Source organism: Centropristis striata, chromosome 20 (assembly GCF_030273125.1).
Source record: "Centropristis striata isolate RG_2023a ecotype Rhode Island chromosome 20, C.striata_1.0, whole genome shotgun sequence".
NCBI classification, from domain to species: Eukaryota; Metazoa; Chordata; class Actinopteri; order Perciformes; family Serranidae; genus Centropristis; species Centropristis striata.
Window position 1 is genome coordinate 7,697,013 of NC_081536.1, and position 27,015 is coordinate 7,724,027.

General features: G+C 44.8%; 1 protein-coding gene across 1 annotated transcript in view; it reads right to left on the bottom strand.

Annotated features, from left to right (window-relative positions):
* Positions 1 to 72: 72 nt before the first annotated feature.
* jag1b (jagged canonical Notch ligand 1b) overlaps positions 73 to 27,015 on the bottom strand; it is a 29,095-nt gene continuing 2,152 nt past the window's right edge. Inside the window, exons 3-26 of the mRNA XM_059359225.1 lie at positions 20,490 to 20,541; positions 17,798 to 18,055; positions 17,246 to 17,306; positions 14,883 to 15,013; positions 14,665 to 14,784; positions 12,617 to 12,730; positions 12,411 to 12,524; positions 12,209 to 12,322; positions 11,719 to 11,765; positions 11,021 to 11,194; positions 10,427 to 10,577; positions 9,366 to 9,530; positions 9,155 to 9,268; positions 8,902 to 9,015; positions 8,613 to 8,726; positions 8,085 to 8,201; positions 7,306 to 7,333; positions 6,825 to 6,910; positions 6,116 to 6,229; positions 5,921 to 6,030; positions 3,673 to 3,912; positions 2,918 to 3,049; positions 2,537 to 2,675; positions 73 to 1,971 (exon numbers count right to left, since the gene is read on the bottom strand). Of these exons, the coding sequence (XP_059215208.1) occupies positions 1,496 to 1,971; positions 2,537 to 2,675; positions 2,918 to 3,049; positions 3,673 to 3,912; positions 5,921 to 6,030; positions 6,116 to 6,229; positions 6,825 to 6,910; positions 7,306 to 7,333; positions 8,085 to 8,201; positions 8,613 to 8,726; positions 8,902 to 9,015; positions 9,155 to 9,268; positions 9,366 to 9,530; positions 10,427 to 10,577; positions 11,021 to 11,194; positions 11,719 to 11,765; positions 12,209 to 12,322; positions 12,411 to 12,524; positions 12,617 to 12,730; positions 14,665 to 14,784; positions 14,883 to 15,013; positions 17,246 to 17,306; positions 17,798 to 18,055; positions 20,490 to 20,541 (3,285 nt within the window). The 3' untranslated portion in view covers positions 73 to 1,495. The remainder of the gene's footprint in view (positions 1,972 to 2,536; positions 2,676 to 2,917; positions 3,050 to 3,672; positions 3,913 to 5,920; positions 6,031 to 6,115; positions 6,230 to 6,824; positions 6,911 to 7,305; positions 7,334 to 8,084; positions 8,202 to 8,612; positions 8,727 to 8,901; positions 9,016 to 9,154; positions 9,269 to 9,365; positions 9,531 to 10,426; positions 10,578 to 11,020; positions 11,195 to 11,718; positions 11,766 to 12,208; positions 12,323 to 12,410; positions 12,525 to 12,616; positions 12,731 to 14,664; positions 14,785 to 14,882; positions 15,014 to 17,245; positions 17,307 to 17,797; positions 18,056 to 20,489; positions 20,542 to 27,015) is intronic.

The window sequence follows — 27,015 nt, forward strand, 5'->3', positions numbered from 1 at the left end:
TGCATGAGAAAACCTTTCATATGCTCCGACATGTTTGGCTTGATGCATCACAGACAGACTCTTCACTCGCTCTCCAGAACAAAGACAACTTTAATTCTCTTTTCATACAAAATATTTAATAAATATGACTTTCAAAAATATATTGCCAGATCAACACATAATTCTCAAGTTCATAACACAAAGTCAAAAATAGAACAAAAATGTTGCCATGATCTCAAAGGGTTAACAAATGAGATAAAACATGTTTGTCTTTAAGAGCCTAATTTTTTAAAAGAAACTAATTTGCACAGAAACAAAGCAGACTCTCGCAGAGCAAGGCAGTGTATATGATCCGATTCTACAGTGTTCCCATCGCCCCCATTTACTGTTCAAGTACTCATCGTCTAGCTTGTGATATTACGCTGACTAAAGCAGATGGGAATTCTGGCGTGTCGTATTGATGCGACTTGCCTTGCAAGTTGGTGGATTTTGACAGCCTTTGAAATGTGTCATTGTGTTAAACTGAAGCTGCTGAAGGATTTTTGTTCCCTTAAGTATTTATCCATTGGTGGCAAGCAATATGTCTGCCACCATGTCCGTCCCTTGCAGCAGCCGTGCCGTCTATTGTCGTCCTAACCTCACTTGCCTTCAATCAAGGTCCTGGCAACAAGTAATGAAATGTCAAATGTGTGGAAAAAAAAAACAATGAAAAAAGTGTTTCAGGCCAAAAGTGCCCATCCTTTGTCTTCTTTGAAATTCTTTGAAATTTGGCTTTTATAGAATGCGTTGAAAAAATTAAGTCATTGAAAGAAATGGTAGGCTTCCACAGCTATCAAAACCTTCAAACTAGACAGAACATATAAATAAAAAGGAATGATATCTTAAGGCTCTTGATTATTAAGTTAATAAATCAAATATACACAATGATTAATAAAAAAATGTACATATCTACATGTTCTAAATCGACATAAATTCTTCATATTGGCAGCAACTGCTGACATTGAACCCTCCCCTCCCCCTCCCGAAAAATAAAAATAAATAATAAAGTTGATCTTTTTTTTTCTCATTTGACAGTTGCTGAAGTCTAAAGCTGAAAAGGCACTTTCTCCAAACAGAACTAGAAAGAATTCAAACACATACTAAAAATAATTAGCTCTAGCGTTGAACACGTCGGGTAGTTTTAGTCATTGTACAACAATTACACCAGGAGCCCCTTCCATGTGTCCACTAAATTTAAAAAAAAAGGGAAATGAAATGCAGAGGAGGACACTTTTGCGACTAGTTCTACAGTGAAATGTATACCAGTGCCTTGTGTTTCCAGCCAACCAAAGCAACTGTCACTGCCAGTGTAAGCCAGCTTGTCAAAACTTAAATTAACACGGGGAATATCTGAAAATACTGTGGGGTCACGACTGACATGACAGTTTGCTAACTACACATGCCAAAGCTCCCCCGTTTCACCCACCACCGGGGTGTGAAGGCATAAGTCTTGGTTGCACAGCAACGCAGCTGTCTGCTATACAATGTAGTCCATCCTGTTTATGCTGTTTGCTGTCTCCAAGTCTCTGTTGTCCTGTTTATTAGTCCAATTAGGGTGTTTGGATGTGGAGTTGGCGTTGGAGATGGGCGTCTTCTCGTCCCTCTCCACCAGTGTGTATGCTGGCTGTTTGGCAAAGCGGCCCTTCTGTAAGTGCCTCTCCTTGTCGTCCTCATCCCCCTCGGGATGATTTGTCCTTATTTTGGCAATGATGGAGTTCTTGTTTTCATAGTCTTTGATGGCCACGGTGAGGCCCACGTGCTTCTCTATAGGGTTCTTGATCTGGTTGAGCTGCTCCCGCACGTTGTTGGTCGTGTTGTCCTCGGAGCCGGTGGCCGACGTCCCGTTGTGGTTGCTCTGTTTCCGCCGGCGGCGCATGCACCACAGCAAGATGGAGACCAGCACGAGGACCCAGATGATGATGAAGATGGAACTGAGGAGGGGCACTAGGTAGTCTGATGCAAGAGAAGAAGAGAAACACAGGTCAAAGAGGTTCAACGCATATAAAAGAAAGTCTCAGTTAAACAATGCACAATAGGTTCTATTATATTGGTACGCCAAGCTTGCTAAATTATTAGCATGCTTTTTGCCAGTGCAACCTGACCTCTGAGCCCTGGACAGGGGAGGAGGCTGCTTCTATTTGGCCGTGGCGGCAGTCTGCTGTCACCGTGTTGATGAATGGCGGACACATGCGGGAGTCTTACTAAGAGTCCAGCCAGTCGCAGTACGAGCCAATCTAAAGCCACGTAGCCAAGCAGCTCTGCTCTTTCCATCCTGGCTAGATTCTTTTTAAGCCCCATTACAACTGTCATGAGATGGCAGACCTGGGCGGCCCGAGTTATGCAGGAGTGATAGGGAATTATTTTTCACACATGCACGTTTTTCTTTGGTGCTTGGCATTGCTGTCATATTCAGGGCCTGGCTCTATCTCGTTTGATCTTCTCAAAGAAAAAAAGCAGAATCCTCCCACCCACTGTGTCTGGGAAAACTTCACAGGCAGAGTTTGGAGACGGTTCTTACCAGTTTTGCTGGGGCTTGGCACACGCACTTCTGCGATGGTGTTGATGATGGTGTTGTTCACGTTGCGTTTGCTAACCAGGTCAATGATCCTGTCTGTGATCTCTTTAATGGGGCTCCGGTCCAAACGGTCCTCCATAGACTAGAAGAGCCAAGAAGAAAGAGAGGTTTGAAGTTCTAGCTTGTCTGCTATTAATTGTTTACTCTCCGTCAACTAATGACACAAAACCACCAAGCCTAAATTCAACACATACCCCATTAGAGCATGTCTTACTGCTGCTAAGAATGCGTGCTGCAGGCTATAAATCAAAGTGGATTTTTTGAGCATGCATTAATAGTGGCAGACTAACATATGGTGGACTGGGAGTGGGAGGAGATACTTACGATGCAGACGTGGATTTGGTTGCTGGCTGAGAATGAGGGGTCACAGGTTATGGACACAGAATGCTCCAAGGAGAAATTCTTCACTACATACAAGCGCCTCAGCTGCTTACACACATCCTCCACAGTCAGGCTCTGGGCACGGGAAGGAAAGGAAAGCGAATGTTAATTCACATGGAAAAATAGACGGCAATCAAGGAGAAAAAGGAAGAGCGAGGTCTGCATTTTGGCAGTAGGTTCAACATGCTATCTGGTTGGGATCCACCTCATTTAGATTAAAGACCACAGGCTCATATGCTTGTCACTATCTGCTGTCATGCTTGTTAGGCAACTGGCGAGTGATGTTCCTATGTGGTGACAGAGTCGCCAGTGGTCCTGTTTAGCTCAAATCCATATGATCCTGAAATTAATCTCACAGTGCGGTCGGGTTAAGAGGGGATTGGCATGAAGTCGTGAATGCCTGATTCTCAGGAACACCAAAACTTGGATGCAGTCAACAACAAAAAAAAAATGGAGAGAAAAAAAGGAAATATTCCCATGTTTTCTGGGACACATTTAAATACATGAATTGTTCAGAAGGCTTAGATTAGAAATCCTTTTGCCCAGAAGGGATGCTTGAGCACTTTTGAAAACCTGATCTTTCACACTTTGCTGCTCCCATTCATTTAAGAGTGGTGGTGGTGGGGGGAGAGGCATGAAAAATGACCCTGAAACCCTTTAATTCAATCTCTTCCCTCCCTGGTGCCTAGGTAACTCACTGTAGGCATGATCTCCTTGTTGAAGGTGAAGGTGATGTTGGCGCAGCTGTTGTCCTGGTAACTGGAGCTGGGGTGGCATTTGGTGGGACGCGGGGGAGGGTTGGAGCGCCAGCACTCTCCGCGGCCGACGCAGGGCTTCACAAAGCAGTGGCCCTCCCTGATGGGGAGGCAGCTCTGGCTTGAAGGACACCCGCCGCGACCTTTGGCAGCCAGGGTGCACGATGTAGGGCCGCACAACATCTGGAGAGAAAGACATGACGGGGGAAAGGATTTTAGATAATGTCACAGACTTTCAAATAAATATAAACAGGACTTGGGCTGCCGATACTTTGTTTAACCATGCTGGCATTTTGGATGGGGAGGTATCTTGGTTTTCTTTGAAAACCAGAGATTTAATATACAGCCAAGAACCGGACTGTAAACAGATTAGAAAAACGTCATCAATGGCGCTAGTTTTTCCCAGTCACAGATAACAGAAGTGGCTCTGTAAAGATGTATATCTCTCCATTGCACGTCAAGGGATATGCTTCTGTAATATGCATGAAACACAGGAGCTTCTCTACGGCTCTACCAAATGTTTATTTTTTCTTCTGTATTTTCATTTGAGTTTTTTACAAGTTTTTTGAATAAAGTATTGATGGTCCGTCAACGTATTTTATGTCGTCACCCAGAAAAAAATCACCCCTAAATATTATAAAGTTATTCATTGGATTATCTTAGTTTTTATTTAAATAAACTTTCTTTAATTAATGTTATTATATAAATAATCGTCTACGCCTTCCTTTGTGTGTGGCAGGTGGAATAGCAAACAGTTTTTTAACCGCAGAGAAAATGTTTTTGAAAGGCTAAATGCCAGCAAACATGGATTAAAGCGGAATATTTTGTTAGATGTAACCATTTCCAAAATCCACAACAAGTTTTTATCAATCTTTTTTTTTAATACATTTTGACTTTCTGCAAAGTCTGCAACTGTGGGAAAATACCAGTTTAAAACAGAATGAGTAGACATGCAAAACAAAGGTGTGCAGCATTCAAATGTTGACATTTGAATTCTAAATCAAAGTTTTGAATCAAGCTTCCAACCTCTGAACTATTTGATAGAGCCCTAAACCAAGTCAGGAAAAAGTACAGTAAAACTCAGATAATTGTGTTCACGTATCAGACTATGTTTAACACAGCAGCCTGTACCTTACAGCCCTAGATCATTTTCTTCCTGAAGGGATCGGTATCAGTGAGGCACCATTGTTCATGTGGCAGTTAGATGAGCAGGATAATGAGAGCACTACTTCTGCCTCTAACTGTATATCACCCAGATTCACCCTAAGCTGGTATCTGACACCTATTTCCAACAGCGCCATTGTGTTTTCTTTTCAAAACAAACTGCATCATCTCTGTATAGAATTTGACACTCCCAAGCCAACTCCACCCTGTGACAGTGTGGTGTTGTGGCCCGACCTGAGATGTCTGATGATCGTGGAGTCTGAGACGCAACCACCCACGCAACCTTTTAGTCTGTAATTATTTATTGCGCAGTTATTCTCTCCTGCCACGAGTAAAAATCATGCTTCACAACCCATATTAAATATTTCACTTTTACATTAAATTAGTGCATAGGCAGTTAGTTTGTTACTGGTTTGCATCCTACTTAAAGAACAGTGACTACTTTGTGGAAATAGCACATCTGAGTGGACAAACACTTCACATGGAGCTCCTCAAGGCTCCATTCTAAGGCCTCCTCTGTTTAACATCTACATGCTTCCTGTGGTACAGATTATAGAAAACAACAAAATAAGTTACCATCAATATGCAGACGACACAAAAATTGAACTGAACTGAACAATTCAACGGTTGTTTAATTGAAAGAAATTTCTGCCACACCCAAAGACAAAACTGAGGTAGTTGTTTTTTTGTTTATGCGCCATTTGATTAACCAAGCCAGATATTTTGGTGTAGTCATGGACTCAGATATGAATTTACATTATTACAAAGTCAGCCTACTATCATCTTAAAATATATTTCAAGAACTAAAGAACTTTGATTGTTTTAGGGAGACCTGGAAGTGGTTTCTAGACAGCTGCTGATTCAGAACAATGCTGCTTGAGTTCTCAACTAAGACAAGATGCAAACTTCCAGAGTAAGGGACCAACAGCACTTATCTAGCCATTTTCTTCCTTAGCTGGTGTTTTATGTGAAGCACTTTGAATTGTCCGGTTGCTGACATGTGCTATATGACTAAACTTACACCTACCTTTGTGCACACAACTTTCCCATTCGAACACTGGCAGGTGTTGCAGTCTTCATCCCATTTGGCTCCATCAGGGGTGATGTGTCCATTAACAGAGCAAGGTTTTCTTGTCACTGTTAAATACAATCACATTATTAGATCAGAGAATGTGTGTTTGTTTTATGGATTTGTCCTTTATTATCTTGTAAAGACTTGTACCTTCTAGACAGTGGGGTCCAGTCCTGTCTGGTGGACACAGGCAGCGATATGCATTGATTTCATCCACACAGGTGGAGCCAAAGGCACATGGCGAGGACTGGCACTCATTAATATCTGTCACAGAGCAGAAGAGCGAGAGGTAAGAAACGGCTCCTTTTTGGGATAAAGAGCACAGCCAGACAGCACACAAATATTGGGTTAAGCAGTCGGCTCCAAACAAATCTAATTCCTGGGCTAAATTCAGTAGAGGTCATGTGTCATTTGAACAGTACGTACACATATGCACCAGTTAATAAAAAACAAGCAAACATGCTTTAAATCAGTCCTGGCCGTTTTTTGCCCCATGCAGCTTTATTAAAGGCAGCATCATTAGCAGGTATGCAGGAGCTGAAGGCTGGACTTAGCAGAACAAAGGGTTTGCAATGGGAAAGAATGTGGCCATCTGAAAGCCTTTAAGAGGGAAAACAATCTGTGTAATCAGTGTCAGAGAGCATGGCTGATTAGCTGTTGGCCTGCTAAGCCGGTTTCCCCCGGGGACAGCAGCAGGGCCCGGTGGAGTGACACCGAAATGGCTCGGCCTGGCCTGCAGCCCACTGCACAGATAATTGGCCGGCTAGACCTTCCATTTGGAGCGACTGTGATGGTCCCGCGGTCCGGGCCTGCTCTAACTTAACGTTAGGGAGGAGTGGGAGGCAGGGTTAATACTCACTGATCCGACAGTCTGGACCAGCAAAGCCTGGGGCGCACTCGCAGCGGTACCAGTTATCCCCGTCGACGCAGGTTCCGCTGTTGTAGCTGCAGAAAAAAGTGGGAAGAGATGTCAGTGTGTATCAGGGTACCCCGAGGCTTATTCCACAGACTGACATCCATCCACTATCTTTTATATCAAACCATTACAGGCTGGAACTTTCTCACCAGTCAACTCTAATAATTTTCTTAAAGTCTATGAGGGCAATCAGATGTGTTCTTTTCATTTGACAAGTTTTGGGAGTGAGCTCCGGTGGTATGTGGTTAAATAAGAGTTGACAAAAGAGAACATGCTGATTGCGTCGCAGGAATGACAGGGAAGGGTGTACGCCTGGTTCTCAGCACTGAGACAGAGAAAGCCTGCAGGTGAGAAACTACGATACAGGAGGAGCACCCTGTTTACATGTGTCTAAATCTACAGGAAATGTTTGGCTTCCACTTACCATGGGTGGGGACTGCAGTCGTTGGTATCTGAGAGAGAAAAAAAAAAATAGAGAAAGGGAGGGACAGAGAGACAGAAAGTAGTGAGTGTGTTGTTTTTTTTCTCCCTGTCTCATGTTTGAGTGTTTAGTGCACATGACAGCAGAGAGCACGTCTGAGCTTGCGTGTGCAAAGGCGTGTTAGGCCGGTCGGGCCTGGACTCCACACCGTCTGATTACTCTGCCTTATTAACAATGCAGAGCAAACAATCGTGTCGACTCTCACACTCGCAAATGAGCTCCAGCTTCCCAACGCCACCACCGACAACACCTCCACACCCTGATTCCCACCACGGCTGTTTCTCCCTCCCTCACAAAAAGTCGGGGAATTTATGTTTTGGAGTACATGCATACAAGGGCAGGGATCCCAGGGAAATGGAGGAGGGCTGTAGAACAAGCCGACATGTCACTGTTTGGACAGGAATGCAACGACGAGAGGGGAGAGACGGGTGTGTGTTGGACGAGAAGGAGGGGGGAGAAACATCTGTCTCCACTTTCCTGAGCCCCTTTCTCCCTCCTCCTCCTCCTCCTCCTCCTCCTCCTCCTCCTCCTCTTTCTCCTCTCATGGCCGGCAGCAGCCAGGGAGAGGAAAGGCATTAAAATGAAAAAAAAAAAAAGGTACAGATCAAGAGGAGATGGGAGATTTAATCAGATGCAGGACTTCACCTCTGCTCTAGGTAGCAGGAGGTTTATCATCATTTAATAGCAGTAACTGTCCCATCCATAATATAATGAGCACTTACTCTGGGTGCACGTGGGACCCTCCCAGCCTTCCTTGCACACGCAGGTAAACGACTCCCCGGTCACCACGCAGGTACCTCCATTCTCACACGGGTTTGGAAGACAACTTGAGTTTTTGGCTGAGAGAGAGAAGAAGAAGAGAAATGTAAAGAGGATTATCAGTAAAAATCAGTGCTCATCAACCTTAAAAAACAGTCACAGGAGACTGCTTTTTCGTGTTTGGCTTTTTTGCTGCCGGCTTTCCGTTTTCTCTGGGGGAATCTGCATTCCACGACTTTGAAGTGTATTGTCAGTGCAATAAGGGATTTTAAGCGGATATCTGTCAGCACTCACGGGAGAGGGAGAAATGGGCGAGCGGGGAGATGGGAGGAGAGGGAGCGTTGACAGAGTGAAGGGATAAAAACTGTTTGTGGACCTCGTGGATCTGACAGATCTGATTCATATCGGAGAGACAGAGCTCTCCCACAAAGCAATCGTCTGCATGTGTGTGTAAAAACATTGAACCAAACCGCCGTGACTGTGTGACTCACCTATGTTACAGGTCGTACCCTCCCACCCTGGGGAACACTTGCACTGGAACGTGTCGCCCTCATCGTGGCAGGTGCCGCCATTGTTACATGTGGCTTCATCGCACTGACTTTCGCCTGCAGGGAGCATTTAAAATCTTAGTGTTGCTTAAGCCGGGCACTCACGAATGAATAAATACACGTGCACGGTATAGCAGATTGAATAATTATATACAGCCATAAGCACATACCATGAGCCTGCACAGACAGACTACACGGGTGTGAAAAAAAAACAAAAAAGAAAGGCTCTTACGGGAGTGGCACGTCTTTCCCTTCCAGCCATTCTTGCACTCGCAAAAGAAATCAGTCACCAGGTCTCGACATGTCCCTCCATTATGACAGGGGTTGGTGCTGCAGTCGTCGATGTCTGGTGGAGACATTGGACGGATGAGTTATGGGCGGCACATCAAACACAACACACTGTTTATGTTGAGACAAGGATTGAACAGTCCCATGAAGGAGGTGTGGGTTTGTTTTGAGGTAACGGGACAAGAAGTCCTACTCACTTATCTCACAGTGGTCGCCCTCCCAGCCGTCGCCGCAGATGCACTGGTACACGCTGACTTTGTCGATGCAGGTCCCTCCGTTGCGGCATGGGTTACTCTCGCAGTCATTGATGTCTGAATGTTTTTGGAGAAAAGAAAAACGTGAGATTGAGAGGGATTTTTGCAGAGGCCAATCTGATTGTGTGTGTGTGTGTGTGGAATCTGGTCTTACTCTCATGGCAGTAGGTGCCTCTGAAGCCCTCCTGGCACTCGCAGCTGAACTGGCCACCGGCCTGGCTCCGGCAGCGGCCGTGAGGTCCACACACATTTGACGAAATGTAGCGCTCGCCTCCCGGCGTGCTGTTGGATGCCACGGCGACTGTGCAGCTGTCAATCACTGTGCAGGAGAGAGATAGTAAAGACAGTGAAACAACCAACAATGCTTGTCTGAACACTTCCCAAATCATAAAAATGCAGCTTGTGTTTTCAAAGTGATGGATGGATGGACATTTAGTTTATCACTGGTCTTCAAATGAACCGTCTGCTAGTCTACACTGAAGGCTGACTGAGAGAGCAAAAAAGGGACAAAGAGGCAAAAATCTCCACCCTCTGAGAAAAACAGTAACAGTGTGAGAATGTGAAAAAAAAAAAAAAAAAAAGAATGATGGGAGGAACGGCGATAAGCTGTTATGCTTTCATAAGCAATTCAAAGTGATCTTTTTCACTCTGCACTGAAATCCCTTCCTTTCCCCCTGTCTGATCAGGTTAGGGGAGTGGGGTGAATTTTCTCCCCTGTAATCACTTAATTCTTGCCAAGAGCACAGAGAATCTCACCGTCTGGTATCTGACTCCGTGGTTGGTCCACTCACTTAATTACACACACACAGAAAAAATGTGCGCAGTCGTTGAGGGGGAAAAAGAAGAGGTAGCCCACCAAGTCATTACCAAGAACACACACAGTGCTATCAGCCTTTTGCCAGATTTTCAGGGAACTCAGAGGAGGGGAGAATCATTGGAAAAGCTTTGCTGAGGAGATGGAGGGGGGCATTCATCAAGGGAGCTACACTCAAAAAAAAAAAAAAGAAACCCTGCTCACCTTGGCCAAGAAACTTCAGTGCATGAAACTAAAACATAGGTACTGCCCTCATGGGAAAAATGTGGGCAAAGTGTTCAGGCAAATGGTGAAGACTTGGCCTTATTCAGCATTTTACTGCAGCACGCTACGCAGATCACTTTACAGAAATGTTCTGGAAAAGACAAAAAGCTTGTGGTTATTGCAGGCAGGAGACGTACCTTTACACGTGGTGGTGCGACAGTGGTCTTTGAGGTGAGAACAGTTTTTGCCCTCGTAGTCCTCTGGGCAAGCGCAGTAGTAGTCTGTGGCCAGGTTGAAGCAGGCCGCTCCGTTCTGACACGAGTTGGGGGAGCAGTAATCGATATCCAGCTAGGGCAGAAAGGTATTGAATAGAGAGTGGTGAACCTGATAGCCGACATGGTTTCTGCTACACTGAACAGAGCAAAACCCACAGCATCCTCCCTACAGGCTGTGCCAGGAAACAACACACGCACAGCACTTGGAGGAAGGGGAAAAACAAGGCAGAGACATAGGAGCCGTCCTCTGAGTCTGGGCTTCAGCGCTGAGGAATGTATCCCGCTGTAGCCAGGAGCAGCTTCAACAAAGCACTCCCTTTTAAAAAGGAGGACTGTGGAACAACAGCCATTTAAGAGGGTGGGGCAGGAAAACTTTACAGCGAACCCGAAGATACAGCAATGCTGGCAGAAAGAGAGCCGGTGTGGGAGGGGGGCAAGGGCCTGACATGCTAAATGATAGCAGGGATGCATGTGTGCTTAATTGTGATCATGACAGTGGTGGGAGCTGTGTCTCACCTGGCAGAGATTTCCAGAAAAGCCAGCCAGGCACAAACACTGGAAGCCGTTCACTTCGTCCTGACAGCGGCCGCCGTTGAGGCACGGCGAGCTCGCACACTCGTCGATGTCCCTCTCACAATGCTCGCCGGCGAAGCCAGGGGGGCACATGCAACGATAGCCATTTACCAAGTCCTGAGAGAGCAAGAGAGAGAGAGAGAAGCCAGGGTTAACCTCATGCAGCCACAAATTTGATTAACTGCTTTGACAGGGTGGGGTCCAAACAATAACTGTCAAACCAGGGAACAGAACGAAGAGCGAGGCTGAGAGAGAAAGAGAGAGGGGGGGGCGGGGCTGCGCCAACTTTGGAGGGACATTATCACAGCTCCGCAATTATTTCAACACATTTTCCTGGCACGGGCTCAACACAATAATGTTTATGGTAATTCAATATAGTGTGGTCAAGGAACTTGTGTGTCCCTCCCTTAGAAGCCCCTCTGAACCCACTCCCCTCGGATTTGATTTCACAGAGGAATTCCACAACAATTCCACTGTCGGTTTGGAGAGAACAGTTTACAGCAGCTATTTATACAACCACTGTAAATGTCTCGAGCCACGACAAAAAAGACACAATAAAACAAACAAACAAGCTGGCAAACAAAGCGAGCGATGCCAGATAAAGCTAGATGGACGATTTCAGATTTAAGGGCAACACGTACCTTGCAAGTTCCCCCATTCTGGCACTGGTCCTTGCAGTCGTTTATATCTGCGCGGGAAAACAAATATGAGGATTAATTCTGAACAGCTTGACTGAATAGTCTGTCTTTGAAAACAAGTCTGTGCTTTATGTTTCCCATGCTAGGGGCCTTTGAAAACACTGTAGAGAGAGTTGGATAACATGGCTGCACAATCAGTGCAACACAGAGTATTGAGCAATCCTGTCTGCTGCCAAGCGAAACTAGTCCTGGGATTGTCACCACAGCCTTGGCCACACACACACACACTCACTCACTCACTCACTCACTCACTCACAGGGCAAATAATGATACAGCAGATTAATTTACACTGCAGGAAAAAGCTGCAGTTGTCCAACTGTTTGCTTTACAACTCCATATAATGGCTTTAATTGAGCCTCTACTGAACCAACTGAAATAAATAAATAGGAATCAGGAGCTGTGCCACAGCTGCGACTGACAGCCTTCAACTCACTGATGTCGCAGTTCTGCCCCGTCCAACCAGGGACGCACTCGCAGAAGTATCCACCAATCAGGTTGCGGCATGTGTTGGCGTTGACACAAGGCTTGCTTTCGCATTCGTTGGCATCTAGAGAGGGAGAGAAAGTGGTTAGTGGTATTTGCATGTGCAGCTGACAGGTGTGACGTGGTGGAAAAAAAGAGGCTGTGTGGCTCACCTATTAGACATGTTTTCCCCGTCCACTGTGAAGGACAGTGACACTTGAAACCGTTTACCAGATCCTGGCAGGTTCCTCCGTGATTGCAGGGGTTTGGAGAGCAGTCGTCGACATCTGAGCGGGAAGAAGTCAATTCTGGTTATTTAACGTCATCTTCTCTATGAGGGTTCTGACATTTAGTCTGTGCAGGTTGAGTGCAAACTCACTGATAGTGCAGGAGGGGCCGCTCCAGCCTGGCGCGCACTGACACTCGTAGCCTTGACTGGTTTCTGAACAGCTCCCTCCATTAGAGCATGGATTGGACAGACAGGCATGTTCCGCTAGAGAGAGAAACAGGTCACACACACACCCTTGTGAGTCACATTAAGAAAGGAAAAATCCACTCTTGGATACTCCTGTTGTCAATTTACGACACTTATTTTGTGATTTTACCATTTCTGGCCAATAATCTGATATTCTGACTGATGTTTTTCTACCATTTCAGCTGCCATGAGAATATTTCACTGTCATCATGTGGTCTACATTTGCCTTATTATTCTCAAGAAAAACAAATCAGATGCAGAAAAGCTTTCGGCTTCTGACTCTCATTCTTTGAAAACCGCACTCCTCAGCTCGGGACCTCTGTCAGCAGAGCACACTCAGGGGTCGACTTCCCTCACCCATCACCTACTCCTCTTCTCCTCCCCTGCCCCAAAAACCCGCTCAAAGCTCCCCCCAACCCACCTCCCCATCTCACTCTCATTACCCGCCCGGCAGACCACACCACCAGGAAATCATCTTTCATGCTAAGTTGACCTGACCAACGCACCGTGACTTCCCTCTGACTCCCCGCCATTCTTCTTCTGAGAGGCGGCACAAGATGAGAGAGTGGCGGGAGCGCGGCGGGAGAAAGGGGGGGGGTCGGGATCTGTCCTGGAGTTTCTCCTTTATGGACGAGTGGGTCCCAAATGAATCAAAAATGAATGATTCACTCCGGGTATAACTAGGCGGTTGGAGATGATTGGTGGACGGCCCTTGGTATGCCGTGGGGAGAGGAGAGGATGCGGCGCTGCACCCTGGGGCCTCTGTGCTACAATAGCTTGACGTATCCCCCTGGTCTGAGGGACCTCCTGTTACGAAGGGCACGGTTTCCTGACATCTCTGCAGTTAAGCTGTCAGCACCCCGCGAGGCTCAGATTTAATGAGGAAAAAACCATCATCTCCATGGTAAGTGTTTGCAGCAGCTGAACCTTAGCACCACACCCATCTGTCTTAAGTGCCTGAGGAGCGGAGGGATGACCGGCCCCTGAAGATCAAACCAGTGGATTACCTGACTTGGGGGCCACTCACGCTGGAGTGGAAACAAGATTATTGCCGAGTTACCACCTCCTCTGATTACAAACTCAAGGCACCTCTGACCTTTTGTCTGTTAGCTCAGAAAACCCAGAACCTACTTATTATAACTGCAAGCATGAGTCACACACCCCATGAGATTAAATCTTGTATTTGGATTTTAGGCTCCCAATGTAGATCATCCTACCAGTAAAAAAAAAACAAATAAAAAAAAGGGACATTCTGGTGATCTCGGGGGAAAAAAAAGCATTTGCATTGGCAACTAAAGGGGCAGCCAGGCATTTTAGTCCCTCTTATGAGTCAACATTTCCCACAATACAACTTGTTATCATCTTGTATTAGATGCTTCACACTTGGTTTAATGACACATCTTTCAAACACCACAATCCTAGTTCATATTTGTAACATTTAAGAAAAGACACCAGCTCAATTTGAGATGGTGATGTCATCAAGACGTTAGAAACCTCCTAACAGGGCAACAGAAGATACTCTTTTAAATTTAGGGCAACAACTGATGATGATTTTCATTGTCAATGAATTGGATGATTATTTTTAATTGTTTGAGAAATTGGGATGGACATTGGTCATTTTATAGACCAAAGTCCAAGGTACTGGCTAAATGTCAAGTTTTTGTCAGTCCAAAATAAAAGATATTCAGTTTTATATGATTGAACACAGAGGAAAAACACAATATCGCCATATTCCATAGGCAGAAAACTGCATTTTCTGCTACTTTTGCATTTAAAAAACCCCCAGATTAACTGAATATAAAAATAGCTGGTGAGTATTTTTCGATCAATTAGGTGACTAATCGTTGCAGCTCTATTTCACTACATGATGACTGTGGAGTTGCCTTTAAAGCCTGCTAGCAAGTAATATCAAAAGCAGTTAAGAGTTATCTTGCAGAAGATCACATGCTCACCTCTCTCACAGTTGGCACCAGAGTAGCCCTCTGCGCATTTACACTCGTACTTGTCAGGTCCTGTGTTGCTACATGTCCCTCCATTGAGGCAGGGCTGGTGAGTGTGACAGTAGTTCAGATCTGGAAAAAGGAGCGTTTCACACCGCTTTAGTTTGTTTTGACACAACACGGAGCCGTGCGTACAGCGGCTGCAACTGAAATTAGAGACGGAAATTAACCTTTATCGCAAAGGTGGCCGCCCCAGTTGGTGTCGCACAGGCACTGCCAGGGCTCTACACAGGTGCCATGTACACAGCCAGGGTGGGGGATGCACTTGTCACAGTACTGGCCCTGCCAGCCATACAGACACCTGCAAGACACACAGAGAGCCATGCTGTCAGCCTCAGAAATGGGACACAAAATAAAAATCAGCCCAAATACACACACGTACATGCCACAGTGACACATGCAGAACATTCAGGAAAATTCACACCGATCGCAGCGAGGTCAGATTATCCCTGTGGTATCTGAACATGCTAATATCTTAATCTTCTGTTTATTCCAAATTCCTTAATAATCCACAATAATCTGAATTTAATGAACTACACATTAGCATATGCAGCATGGGGCTGCACAAATGAAACAAACAAAAGAGCCAGTATTCTTGCCCACACAACTGGGCTGTGTCTTAAAAGACCACAAATGAATCTTAAGTAGCTGGGTGTTTATGCAACAGCTTTTAAACAATACTTGGGGACAGGGAAACAGAGGAGCATTTAGCATTTTACCAAACAGAAAAAAACAAAACACTAAATTACAGTTCCAATGGGACCTGTAGCACAGCTAACATTAGCATGCGGCCAGACGCTCCCTTTAACAACACTCTGCCTGTGGCTTGGCAGTAGAGACACCCTTGCAGAGAGGAGTGTTCGGCTGTTACACTGCTGCTCATCACGGTTCCCATGAGTCAGGACTCAAGCTCGTGCCCCAAGGCAGAGGAGGGGAATGCAGCCTGCTGACCACTGAAATGTCCAGGTCCATAATTACACTGATAACGCTGCACTTTTCTTCCTGGGCTCCATAATTAAGACAGCAATCCAGCCCAACTGATAAGTCTGCTCTTTAAAAAGGTGGCGAGGAGGCGATACAGTTTCTGCGGTGGAGCCTAGCGACAGGAAACAGTGTCCCTCTGGGGGGGAGCGGCGCGCTGATTAGCCCCAAGAAACGGACGGACTGTAAAAATAAACGCGGTGGTAAAGTAAACCTCGGTCTGTGATTAAAGAGGCTATTCTTAAAAGTGTGCTAATCCTCTCCATGAGAAGCGGAGCAGGATTCCCCAGCAGGATCCCAAATCACTTACAGTTATTACACAGACAAATTACTGGGGAATGTGACATTACATTGTGCGGCACTGCTGATGCACATAAAGATTTTAACCCTCTCCATGAAAACAGACCTCTTTTCAGAATCTGTATGTTATGGCTGTGCAGTTAATGCTTTTCAAATCAGGTTTCTACAGAGGCAATGCTGGTCCACAGGTGCACTGTTATTACTCTGTTAGTACCAATCAAAGCGGCAGGTATCAATAAAAACTCCAAAAAATCCCACAGAGCGTCATTAGCTGTGGCACCGCTGAATAAAAGTTAGTGAGGAGGCTGCCCTAGCCTGCAGCCAATGTTGCTATGTACTGCTGTTGTTTAACACTCTGCAGCAGCCCAACGATGGGAAACTACTCACTGCCTACAACAGTAGTAGAGCTTGCTTGGAGAGTTTGTTGGCAGAGTGCTTATAAACAGAGTTAAACCCAGAGCTTTAAATATAGCCACACCTGTGCAGAGAATAAAGCAATTCCAACCTCTTGTTCTGCCAGTGGCCACACAAGCACTTACAAGAAACCTGATGATGTCAAAAGCTTGGGAAAAACAACAACGCTGTGGAAGAAAATGAGCAAACATGATCACTTCTGTGCTTGATTTAGGCCAAATCAGACACCTAACAAAGCAACCAATGCCTGAGCTGTGGGAAGCGTCGGTGCAGTGCAGGGCCTCCTCCAGGATGAGGAGGAGATACAACGGTTACGGCACACAATGCCCCAGCTCTGATATCCATCTGCGCCTGGCTTTTCCTCTGGCTGTGTGCATAAACAGCATTAGGAAGCCATTAGCTACACAAACAATACACTTTAAGGCTCATCCGAATGTTACACACGATTTGACTGATAACGCTTGCCTCATTAGAGGGAAATACATAGGCTACGTTTTCCAACATGGAGTCTTGGCAGTTGAGCCTCTCCCTTTTTTCTCAGACTGGCAGCTCCAGTCCAAAGCTCCACGAGAGATTTACAAGCAGCTCAGACTGCATCTCTGTTAAAGCCCTGGTACTGATAGTCTCTTGGCCAGAAAACTGAGCACGTACAGGGAAAGATCCATGCCATGACAGAAGTGGTGCTTGGACACAATCCCTACATATCTGAATGATCCACACCACAGGCTTCTGGCACAAGCCTCCATAATAAGTAAAGACACTTGAACAAACCATATTTGACATTTTACACTGTAAAAATGGGGTAAAATCACTGAGAACAGGCTAATAAATCACTTACTTGCATCCACCTGGCTCCTTACACGATCCATGTTCAGTGCTGCAGCCTTGTCGACATATAGCTAGAGGAGAAAGAAAAACAATCACCGCCTGGTAACTAGATTCAAACTTAGCTCCATTTTTTAGCACGTTTTAATTATAGCACATAAATGACATAATTGCTACCCTCTATGACATTTCAGCTTGTGAGAACAAAGACTGCTGTCAACAGAAAAACCAAGCTTTCCCTGCCTCATAACACAGTAAAATATTTAATACGAATCTGAGTACTGCCCAGTGCCGATTTCCCGGGGAACCAAGTTTATTCCTGGTCATATAGGCAATGAAAAGCTTTATTTGATTGGAAAAGGAAAAAGAAAAATGCTGTGAAAGTTCAGAAACAAAGCCTTTCATTCAGCGCAGCAGACAGTGTATCAGCATGATTCACAGATTACAGTCTGGCTGAGAGTTTTAGGAGACTCATTCATAGTCATAAATACTAATCCGACCGTCTCGAGCTGCTGTCTTGATCGGTGTTTCCATTTTGAAGTGATGTCACCAATATGGGGCTTACCTGTGGTGCAGTCAGGTCCGGACCAGCCTTCCAGACACGTCTTGTTTCCATTGTAGTCGCATGTGTAATGCCCAAAGAACTCATCCCTGGGCCGACAGAACTTGTTGCAGCCGAAGCCGTAGTAGTGCTCGTCACAGCTGACCCGGATCTGGTACTCAAACTGGGCTACAGGGCCGTTGTGGGTCAGCTTCTGCCATTGCGGGCTGGGGTTGATCATGCCGGAATGAGAGGCTTTCTCTATCAACTTCCCATCTGCACCTAAGAGAAAAATCAAATTTGGCACAGTCAACATTGATGACACAATTTGTTTTCCATAGCTATGTTAGTGTTCATCAAATGTTTAAGCCAGGGAGAGATCAGTGGAATGCAGCATCCTACAAGATGCAATGTTCTCCATGATCATACAGTGGGAACCCAAGAATCCAAAACACAAATTGCAGATGATCTCTCAGATAGCAGATTATATGTAATTAAAGCAACTATGTGTGCAAGAGAGGAAGAAAAGTACAAGGAGGAAATGTGGAAAAAAGGAAAAGGCTGCCTGTAATGAGCACTCTTAACTGTGTTTTTTTCTCACGCTCCCTCTCCAACTCTCCCTAGTTGGTTTCTGATTCTCAGGTTTACAGCTTGAGGATATTACTGGTCTCAAATGCTGCCCTCTGCATCTGCTCAGGCGAGGACAGAACCGCAGCCGCCATAAATTACAACGTGAGGACACCGTTGCCACAGTCACTGCTGGGAAGCCTGCCAGTGTGTCATCAGCACTTTTCTCTCCTCGCATACATTCTTGTACTAAAAAGTCAAGAAGAGTCAACCCTTTTTAACACACATACAAGTTTATCTACGCTACAGAGAAGGAGCAAAGGCTCAGTCGATGTTGTGATTGCACAACACCAAAGGAGACTTAAAAACACACAGACGTAGACCTAGAAGCAGACTAATTTTCATGTCAAACATAAAGAGGTCACGGCTCTGTCAAATGGGCAAGGACTGACCTGGGAGCCGAGGGCCTTAATGAGCTTCACACACAGAGCAAACACACTCAAACTGAGCAAACATGCTCAGCCCAGTCTCCAGACACCACACTGTACACATGCATACAAGCCCTGAGCATTAACAGCGCTCATTCACTCGCACACGTAGCACTCGCTACTTGATATCTAAATTTTCCACCTGGGAGAGAATGAAAAATATGTCAAAGCTGTTATTTACTGCACTCACATGAGCAGAGGTGGCTGACCGCTGGGTGAATCGCTCCTCTGTGTAGTATGATGCAATGCAATGCAGTGGGGGGGCGGCCTGCTGTCATTTATTTACTGTGCGGTGGTGTGTATAGAGAGGGGGGCAGGGGTGGTCGAAATCACAGTGCCCGGTAACATTTCGCAGTGGTCTGGAATCCAGAGCTCAACTGTGTGGCATTTCTCTACCGACTGCTGACCTGGAGTAGCACATCCTTACTACCTGCTGCCTGGCCCGGAGCTCAACATAAATCAGACCAGCTTTATAACACTTGGAGAGGTCATGCTCCAGCATCAAATTCACTTTAAATCGAGAAAAGACCATTTGTAGCCGCAAAAAAAGGGACTACTTTTCTCAAACAGTCGTGGAAAAGTGCTCTAAAGTGGGAATTCAAAAATGTGCTACAAAATGTACATAATGAAACTAAAATCCAGATTTTAATTGTGATAAGGAATAGTTTGGCATTTAAACATCAGTTGGTTTAGTGACAACACATGAATCCGTCAGAGCTGTGCACCAGCCTGGTGGAGCTCAGAGGGGCTTAACCAGCATTGACTGTGTACATTCAGGGGGCTTTTCACACCAATGCCCTAATAGCTCTCTGGGGAGCGGCAAATACAGCAGAAAAGACCGAAACCTTGTTGACCTCGAACGGACCTGCATAAACAAGCAGAGGACAGGGCCCTCCCTCAGCTGGAATCACCACGCTGTCGCCAATCTGGCCGCCAACCAGCAGGAATCCCAGCATAGTTAATGGCTAAAAACCAAACCAGGCAACCAGGACTTAGATTCAGCCTGTTAACACTGCTTCCCACGCTCATGTAAGAACACCCACGGTGTTGGAGCAGTATGCTAAAAAGTGAGCTCAGTGTGCAGCCCACCTGTGGAAGAGGTAACTTTAACCTGCGGGACGGCATAGCTCGGAGGCCTCGGCCCCCCGCTTTGTGACTGCAGGCTAGTCGCAGCGCCGGGCTGGACGGCCGGATGAACTCTGTGTTTCACGCCTCAGTGACAGTGAGACAGTGTGACCCCGACCCTGGCTGGCAGCACCTGCCATCAGTCATCGGCCGAATGAAAACATTTTCATAGGGGGGCAGCGTGGCCCCCTCTGTACTCCTCCCCTCCTCTACCTCGCCACACTTCCCTCTCTCCGTCTGCACTCCCCCTCATCTGCCTCGTCCCCGCTTCTTCTTCTTCTTCTTCTTCCCCCCTCGCTTCCCCGTCCTGCTCTCCCGCCTTACAGGCACCTGTCAACACACTGTCTTAACACAGACACGCACGCACACCCAGCGGACCATGTGGAAGAGGGCAGGGGGTTCAGGAAGAATAAACTTCCTTTTCTGACCTTCAACACGACTCCTCCCAGACGCTGCAGTGAGGGAGGGATGGAGGCGGGGGGACAGAAAAAGAGAAGAAGGCAAGATGGAGATGCCAGACAAGGACAAATACTCACCACTGGTTTCATTGTTGACGTCCAAGGCTTCCACTATCAAAGTGTAGGACCTCTGAGGAAGACAAGACGGACACAGAAGGAGTGTTAGCCAAGGGAAATCACTGGATCATAAAACAAAACTATGTAACCATGCAATAACCAATAACCATGCAAACTCATTTGGATCAGATCCCCCAAATATCACATTTTGATTCTTTGATAAAAACATAAATCACTTTCAGACCCATCAGTCAGGTAGTCATAAACAAAGGGTGGAACATATTTCACTCATAATTTCTTTTGTTTTCTATACTTTAAGGCTCAAAAAACAAAATGAGAAAATTAAAATCTATAACATTCCGGTTTCCCACGACCTCAGCAGCCTTGCCAATGAAGTTTCATCTCCCTCTCATTGAGTTAGCTTACAACGGGGCCCAGGACAGGAGCTGCTAACTGTTAACTTATAACAATGGTCCTGTTGATCTGATTAAGAGAGGATAAGCTCATGGTGGGGCAGGCAGAGATCTCTGCATCTCAACGATTAGGATGACAGACACATGGGCAGCGGTCTGGTCGAGCTGGACACCCACCCAGCAGGAGGGTGTCTGATGCACCGAAAACCAGCCTGAAATAGCAGCGCTGCACTGGACTAATAATAAGTCAAAATAAAACCAACAGCACAGAGAAAAGGATTCTTTGTATTAAGGTTAACCAATTTTGCCGAGATCTTTTATCCTGATATAAACACATTCTTATCTGGATTATAATATACATCACAGTTTAACATCTTTTCGATAATTTAATGAATAAAAAGTTTATATTAAATTGCACATGGTAAAGCCTATTTTTTTACTCTCCATACTCCATAATAGCAACGTGGCTTGCTTCCATGCGTAAGGATCAAAACTAGGGTCGGGACTTTAACAAAAAAAATAAGTGAGATTAAAATGCGCCAATTTTTTTAACGCGTTAATTTTTGTGTAATTAATTCATCTTAATTAATGCGTTAAAAAAATTGACGCATTTTAATCGCACTTATTTTTGCACCGCGGAACGTTTCTCACTGGATGAGTTTCAGGCGGACCGATTATACTGTAGCACCAACTAGCGTTCATGAGTTCAGACAACAACAAACCACAGTGAACATGAACAAAGAAGCTGATGAGACGCTTTGGTTGGCCCCGTGGAAGGGAAATTCTGTTACAAAAAACTAAAGGATGGAAGCGTCGATAAGAGCATGGTTGTGTTGCTATGCAACAAGGAATTCACATATCACCGCAGCACATCCAGCCTCAAGTATCACCTCAATGAAAAACATATAGCAGCTAGCGGCTAGTGTGGTAGCTAGCGTGAATTGTGTTTTACTTAAAAAACCAAAGTATTATAGTTTACAGAAGGTCTACCTACCTATAGGCTACCTGAATTTCTGAAATGTACTATATTTCTAAATATGCTATTGCTACACTTAATGGCAACAATTGCACTGGTCTGTTGGACTTGAACAAAAATAAACAATATTTTTGTTGCTGAAGCTTATGTATTCAGTCATTATTCAATGGTATACTAAAAATCCACGTGACAAAAATTACTTCTCACTGTTCTCAGGTCAAATTAAAAAAAGGAGTCCATAACGCTGGTTTTTGGACGTCAGGATATAAATCATATAGAAAATATACACAATTGACATTTTTATTCAGTTTTGATGATCCTATCATCATATCACCCGACCATATTTCACTTTGTAATGCCAACAATATGTCTTTTTCTGGTAACCTTATTCTTTTTTTCCCCTATTTATAAAATGTGGTGAGGGACGGCAGTGGAAAGACTTCTAATGTGAGAAAGCACACAGTCAAATCTCTAGTGCCATGTTTTCTGCTGCTTAAGGACACTGCATTATAGGCAAGGCGGGTAGAAAACTGAAGAGACAAAAAGAATGTGTATCTGACGGATGGTGAGGGAGAAAGGCAGCGACAGATAGAGGCTGAATAAGTGCTACACTCTGGAGGGCCTGTCTTGATTTCAGCACTCCTCAAAATGCTTTGTCTGATTCAGGGTCGGTAGCGCTCACACCAATATCAGCTTACACATTCACGCTGCCCTGTGCCACAGTCATGAGGGAGCGAACAATGTGTCTGTGAGCGCGCATGACAGAGTCAGAGAGAAAGTATGCGATTGTGAGAAAGTGTAATCCACTTACAGTGCTCGAGCATCCACTAGAGAACACCTACTTGTTATATTCGCACACATGTTTGCCCCTCGCAGCGCTGCGTGGAGGCATTTCAGAAATTCTGCACTGCCACTATGGCCCCCTTTGCTGTGATGACTTCATGGTAAACAAAGCCTGCTTGAAGGAAACTCCCTGTTCACTTTCCACAGAAAGAAAGAAAAGGAGCATGACTCACCCGTGGACCATTTCTCATGACTTTACCTTGTTTTGTCAGGCATTCAACTTTCCATTCTTCCAGGAGAGATTTGTCTCATCCTGTGCCAGCGTTACACTGCAATCAGGGCTGCTATTATTTGAAATGTAGTGCTCATCAGCAACCAGGCTTTACAGTAGATCCCAATGCACAACTGGCTGCAATCACCTGACACAGAACTCAAGTGAGTGAGTCAGTGGTAATGGGATACCTCCTCACCTACTGCTGCGACTCAACCGACAGCTAGTTCCATTAACACTAAGAACAAGAGTCCTCTGGTTCTGTTGCACAAGAGCTTAAGCATTAGTTTCCCATTATGGGAGTCATTTTCCCAGCCTGCACATGAATGCATCATTCCTGTACCTCCACCCCCAGGTGCATGTCCACATAGACTTTTGAAACATTTTTGGGTTGGGACTAGGGCTGGCCGATAAGTCATGATGATAATCCATCATCTTTCAATAGAATTTTATGGTGATGAAATCACAGATTGAGATTTTGTGATACACAGTTGCACGTCAGAAGTAATAATAACAAGCTTATATTGAACAAAAGCTTGAATTTCTCAGGAAATCTGATGCTTAGTTCTCTTTTTTTCTCTCCATAAGTTCACTTGAGACTTATGTTCATTGTGCATTAAAGTTTTTAAATTAATGAGAAAATACTGTTCATTTGTCAAGTATTTCATTCACACAGTAGTACAGGCTAAAAACAGCCTTTAGCATGTGGCTATTTATTTATTTGTTGAATTACCAGAAAACATGCTACATGATATATGTAATTATTATGACATGAAATTACTTTTATTTGGATTAAAGATTTTGGCAACCCAAAACAAATCCCACGTATATGACGCAGTGAGTGTGGTGAGCTCATCTTAAGAACGGGAATTCAAATGCATCATGAATGAACATGCACAAAATTGTAATATTAGTCATCGTTGCGACAGTAAACTGACGCGGTTGTGACCAAAATAAGAATTAGGAGAAGTCAGAAAAATGTTGAAACTGAAAACTGAAATTTGAATTCTACTACAGTTAATTCTTGCCTATCAGCATACATTGGGAGCAACAATGGCTTCCTGCCAAGTGAAAGCATCAACAAGCCTGGCAACAAGCCTGGTTCACCTGCTTCACAATTAAATTTCACGTTGTGTCTCGGTCTGCTGTGGTAAATAAAAAATCATTAAATCACTGTGGTGGAACAAAGGCATAAAGTTTAATTGGTTATTGGCTGAATCCTTGAAAGACACGTCTACAAAAACAGCACAACACACCCATGTCTTGCATGATTTGGGCTTGCCTCAACATGGTAGCTACTGCTGCTGCATCATCATCACTACATACTGATCACATAATCTTGATGAAAGCCAACACCATCAAATCTTAAACCAAACTTTGAAACATCGTTTTCTTTAGATAACAGTGTTTACCATTCACCTGTTGTCTGAAACTTGCTGTTCACAACAAGTAAACTACATCCAAAGATCCACAGGCTTTGGATTATCCAGCAACAACGTCAATATGGCTTGATCTAATAAGTAGCCCCGCCATTATTGGGATGTTTAATTTCAGACCAAATAACTGCTTCCAGAAAGTGAGATACTGCCTGACTCCTCATTCACTAACACTCCATAACTCCCCGGCGGTTATCAGCTTGGAACCGTCTGCCGCTGCCAGGTTCACTTTTCCCAGGCTCCCAGCTGACTCACAACTTCTCTTTGAACTGCAGAGCACACACTCCCTCAAACGCACACACACACACGCACGCACACACAAACACTCGTCCAAGTGCAATAAGTGTGGCCATATGTCTTCTTATCTTTCCTGGCCAAGCAGACACTGTCCAACAGACAAGTAACACAAGCGATAGAGATCATTCCAGTTCGAATCACAATGACTTGCCAAAGAACACTACTGAATCCTCTCAGTAGGGGAATTTTCCTCATACACACACACACCAACTATCATCCTGCCTTCAACTGAAAATGGAGTCATCTGATGAACCATTACAAGGTAATCTAACAAAATAAAAGCAGAGGTAAATTCCAGGGAATAACAGGCAAAAGCCAAAGGTCTAAATAAGGCAAGGCACAACAGATTAGACCGGTCTAGGTCTACACTCAGCACACAGGAAATGTAAACAGTCCAGTCAAAGGGATGTTGACCTTCTGTATCAGTTTTCCTGAGTCAATCACTTCAATAGTATCAAACATAGATCTAACCAATGATTGGGACTGCCAGGTTAACACACCCCTGTTTGCCATAAAACCCAACTTTCAGCCATGAAAAGACAACTCTCAAAATCAACTTCAAAGCCACAGTCTGCACTGATGGACTGGGGAGGGAAGGAAGGAATGCATTGTTTTCCAAAGAGATTCTCATCACAACAAGTGTTGGAGAAAGACTGTATAATCAACGGCCTATTAAATAACCTGTAGAGGTAAGTCAGCACAGGGACACAGCACAACCTCACCCTGACGAAAGAATCTCACTGTTTGCCAACTAAAATAACAGACAAGGCAAACAGATTTTGGATCTCTTGCAACACAAATAAGATCAAACCATGGATGAAAGTCAAATAAAGCATTGAACGCAACATCACACGGTTATCTTTTGTTTTCCAAGGGTTACTAACCATTTACAGAAAACAAAATCAGGGCACAGGTGATGCCCAATTAAATGCATTTTCTATGCATGTATTGCTTCCATACAGCGAATCGGTGATGCTTCAGAAGCCCTTATGTAACGTCACACTGACAACACTGCAAGTTCACTGGAAAAAGTCCTTATTAAAGTCAAAGACAGGGTGAGGTAGAGAGGAGAAAAAAAAGAAAGAACATGCTTCTTTTCCCTCTTTCACTTGAGTAATTTGCACTTAACTGCCACATCAGAGCAGACTATATAAAACAAACATGTCATTACCCCCACAGCTGCCGGCACCGCTTACCCCCAAGGCTCAGCAACTCACCTGATTCCAGTTCTCAGACTGCTCTGACTTGTCAACAAATCAATCACAGCCATGTCTATAAGTCCCAGGTGTAAGAGAACATGTCAGCATTGTGCTAGTTGGGAGGTGAAGTGCTTGAAGCTCAATCAAACCTCTAAAGGATTGACCCAATCCAATTAAAAAAGGCTCTTCTTTTTCCTTGTATTGGTGCAACATGGGTAAATATGCTGAGGTGGCTACAGAGGCAAGGTCACAGTTTGCCTGAGAGCCAACTTCACCACTGCTGAGTCTACTACAACTGCTTCCTGTTGCTTGCCCTGCGCTGGCATTACAGCTGCACTGCCTCTATTATGCTCTGTAATCCTCACTGTAGTCACTGAGGGCACACCATTGTCCCTGCTTGATACACTGTGAGGGCCCTCACTTCTCTGTGGAATAAAAGCAGACATTGGCGAATCCATACAGGGCTTTAAAACAACGATGCGCTAATGTTAAAGATGTTCGGCCCACGGCGTTCAGACAGATGCCTGGCTCTTGCCCTACCTGATCCAAGCACATGTGTGTAGCCTCATTAAGTGCAGCAGTTACTGTGGGTGGCAAGGTTAAAGCGATGAAATGCCTGGGGTCCAACCGAGCGTGACTTAAACAAAGCCCTTGGCCTGGACAAGAGGCCAACTTCATGCAGCTCACAAGAGAGGATGAAGGGGGGGAAAAGCTTCGTGAACTCGGAGTACCCAACAACCCAATTGCACCACACTGCCATCTGTCCACAACAGCCAATCAACTGATGAAAAGGACAAAGAGTGATATCATACCTAACCTGACGATTGTTAATGTGCACTGAAGTAAAGCACTTGAAGTGAAGGATGAGAGAATCTAACGAGCAGCTCTGTTCTTTCCCAAATCTCAGCCTGGCTGCTCCAAATTCCTGTTTTCTACAAATTAATTTATCCAAATGGGAAATTTCTTACAGATACATCTTCTTTCACTGCCAATAGAACAATCTAGTTTTGGTATTTCTATGGACCTGCCCCCCTAAATGACAAGAACATCTCCATTTGGTCTAGAACATGTCAGCCATTTACAATTGAACATTTTGTTAGAAAAAAAAAAAAAAAAAAAAAGAGTGCTCGAACTTGAAATGGCAACAGGTTTCATTTCAATGTCAACAAGTG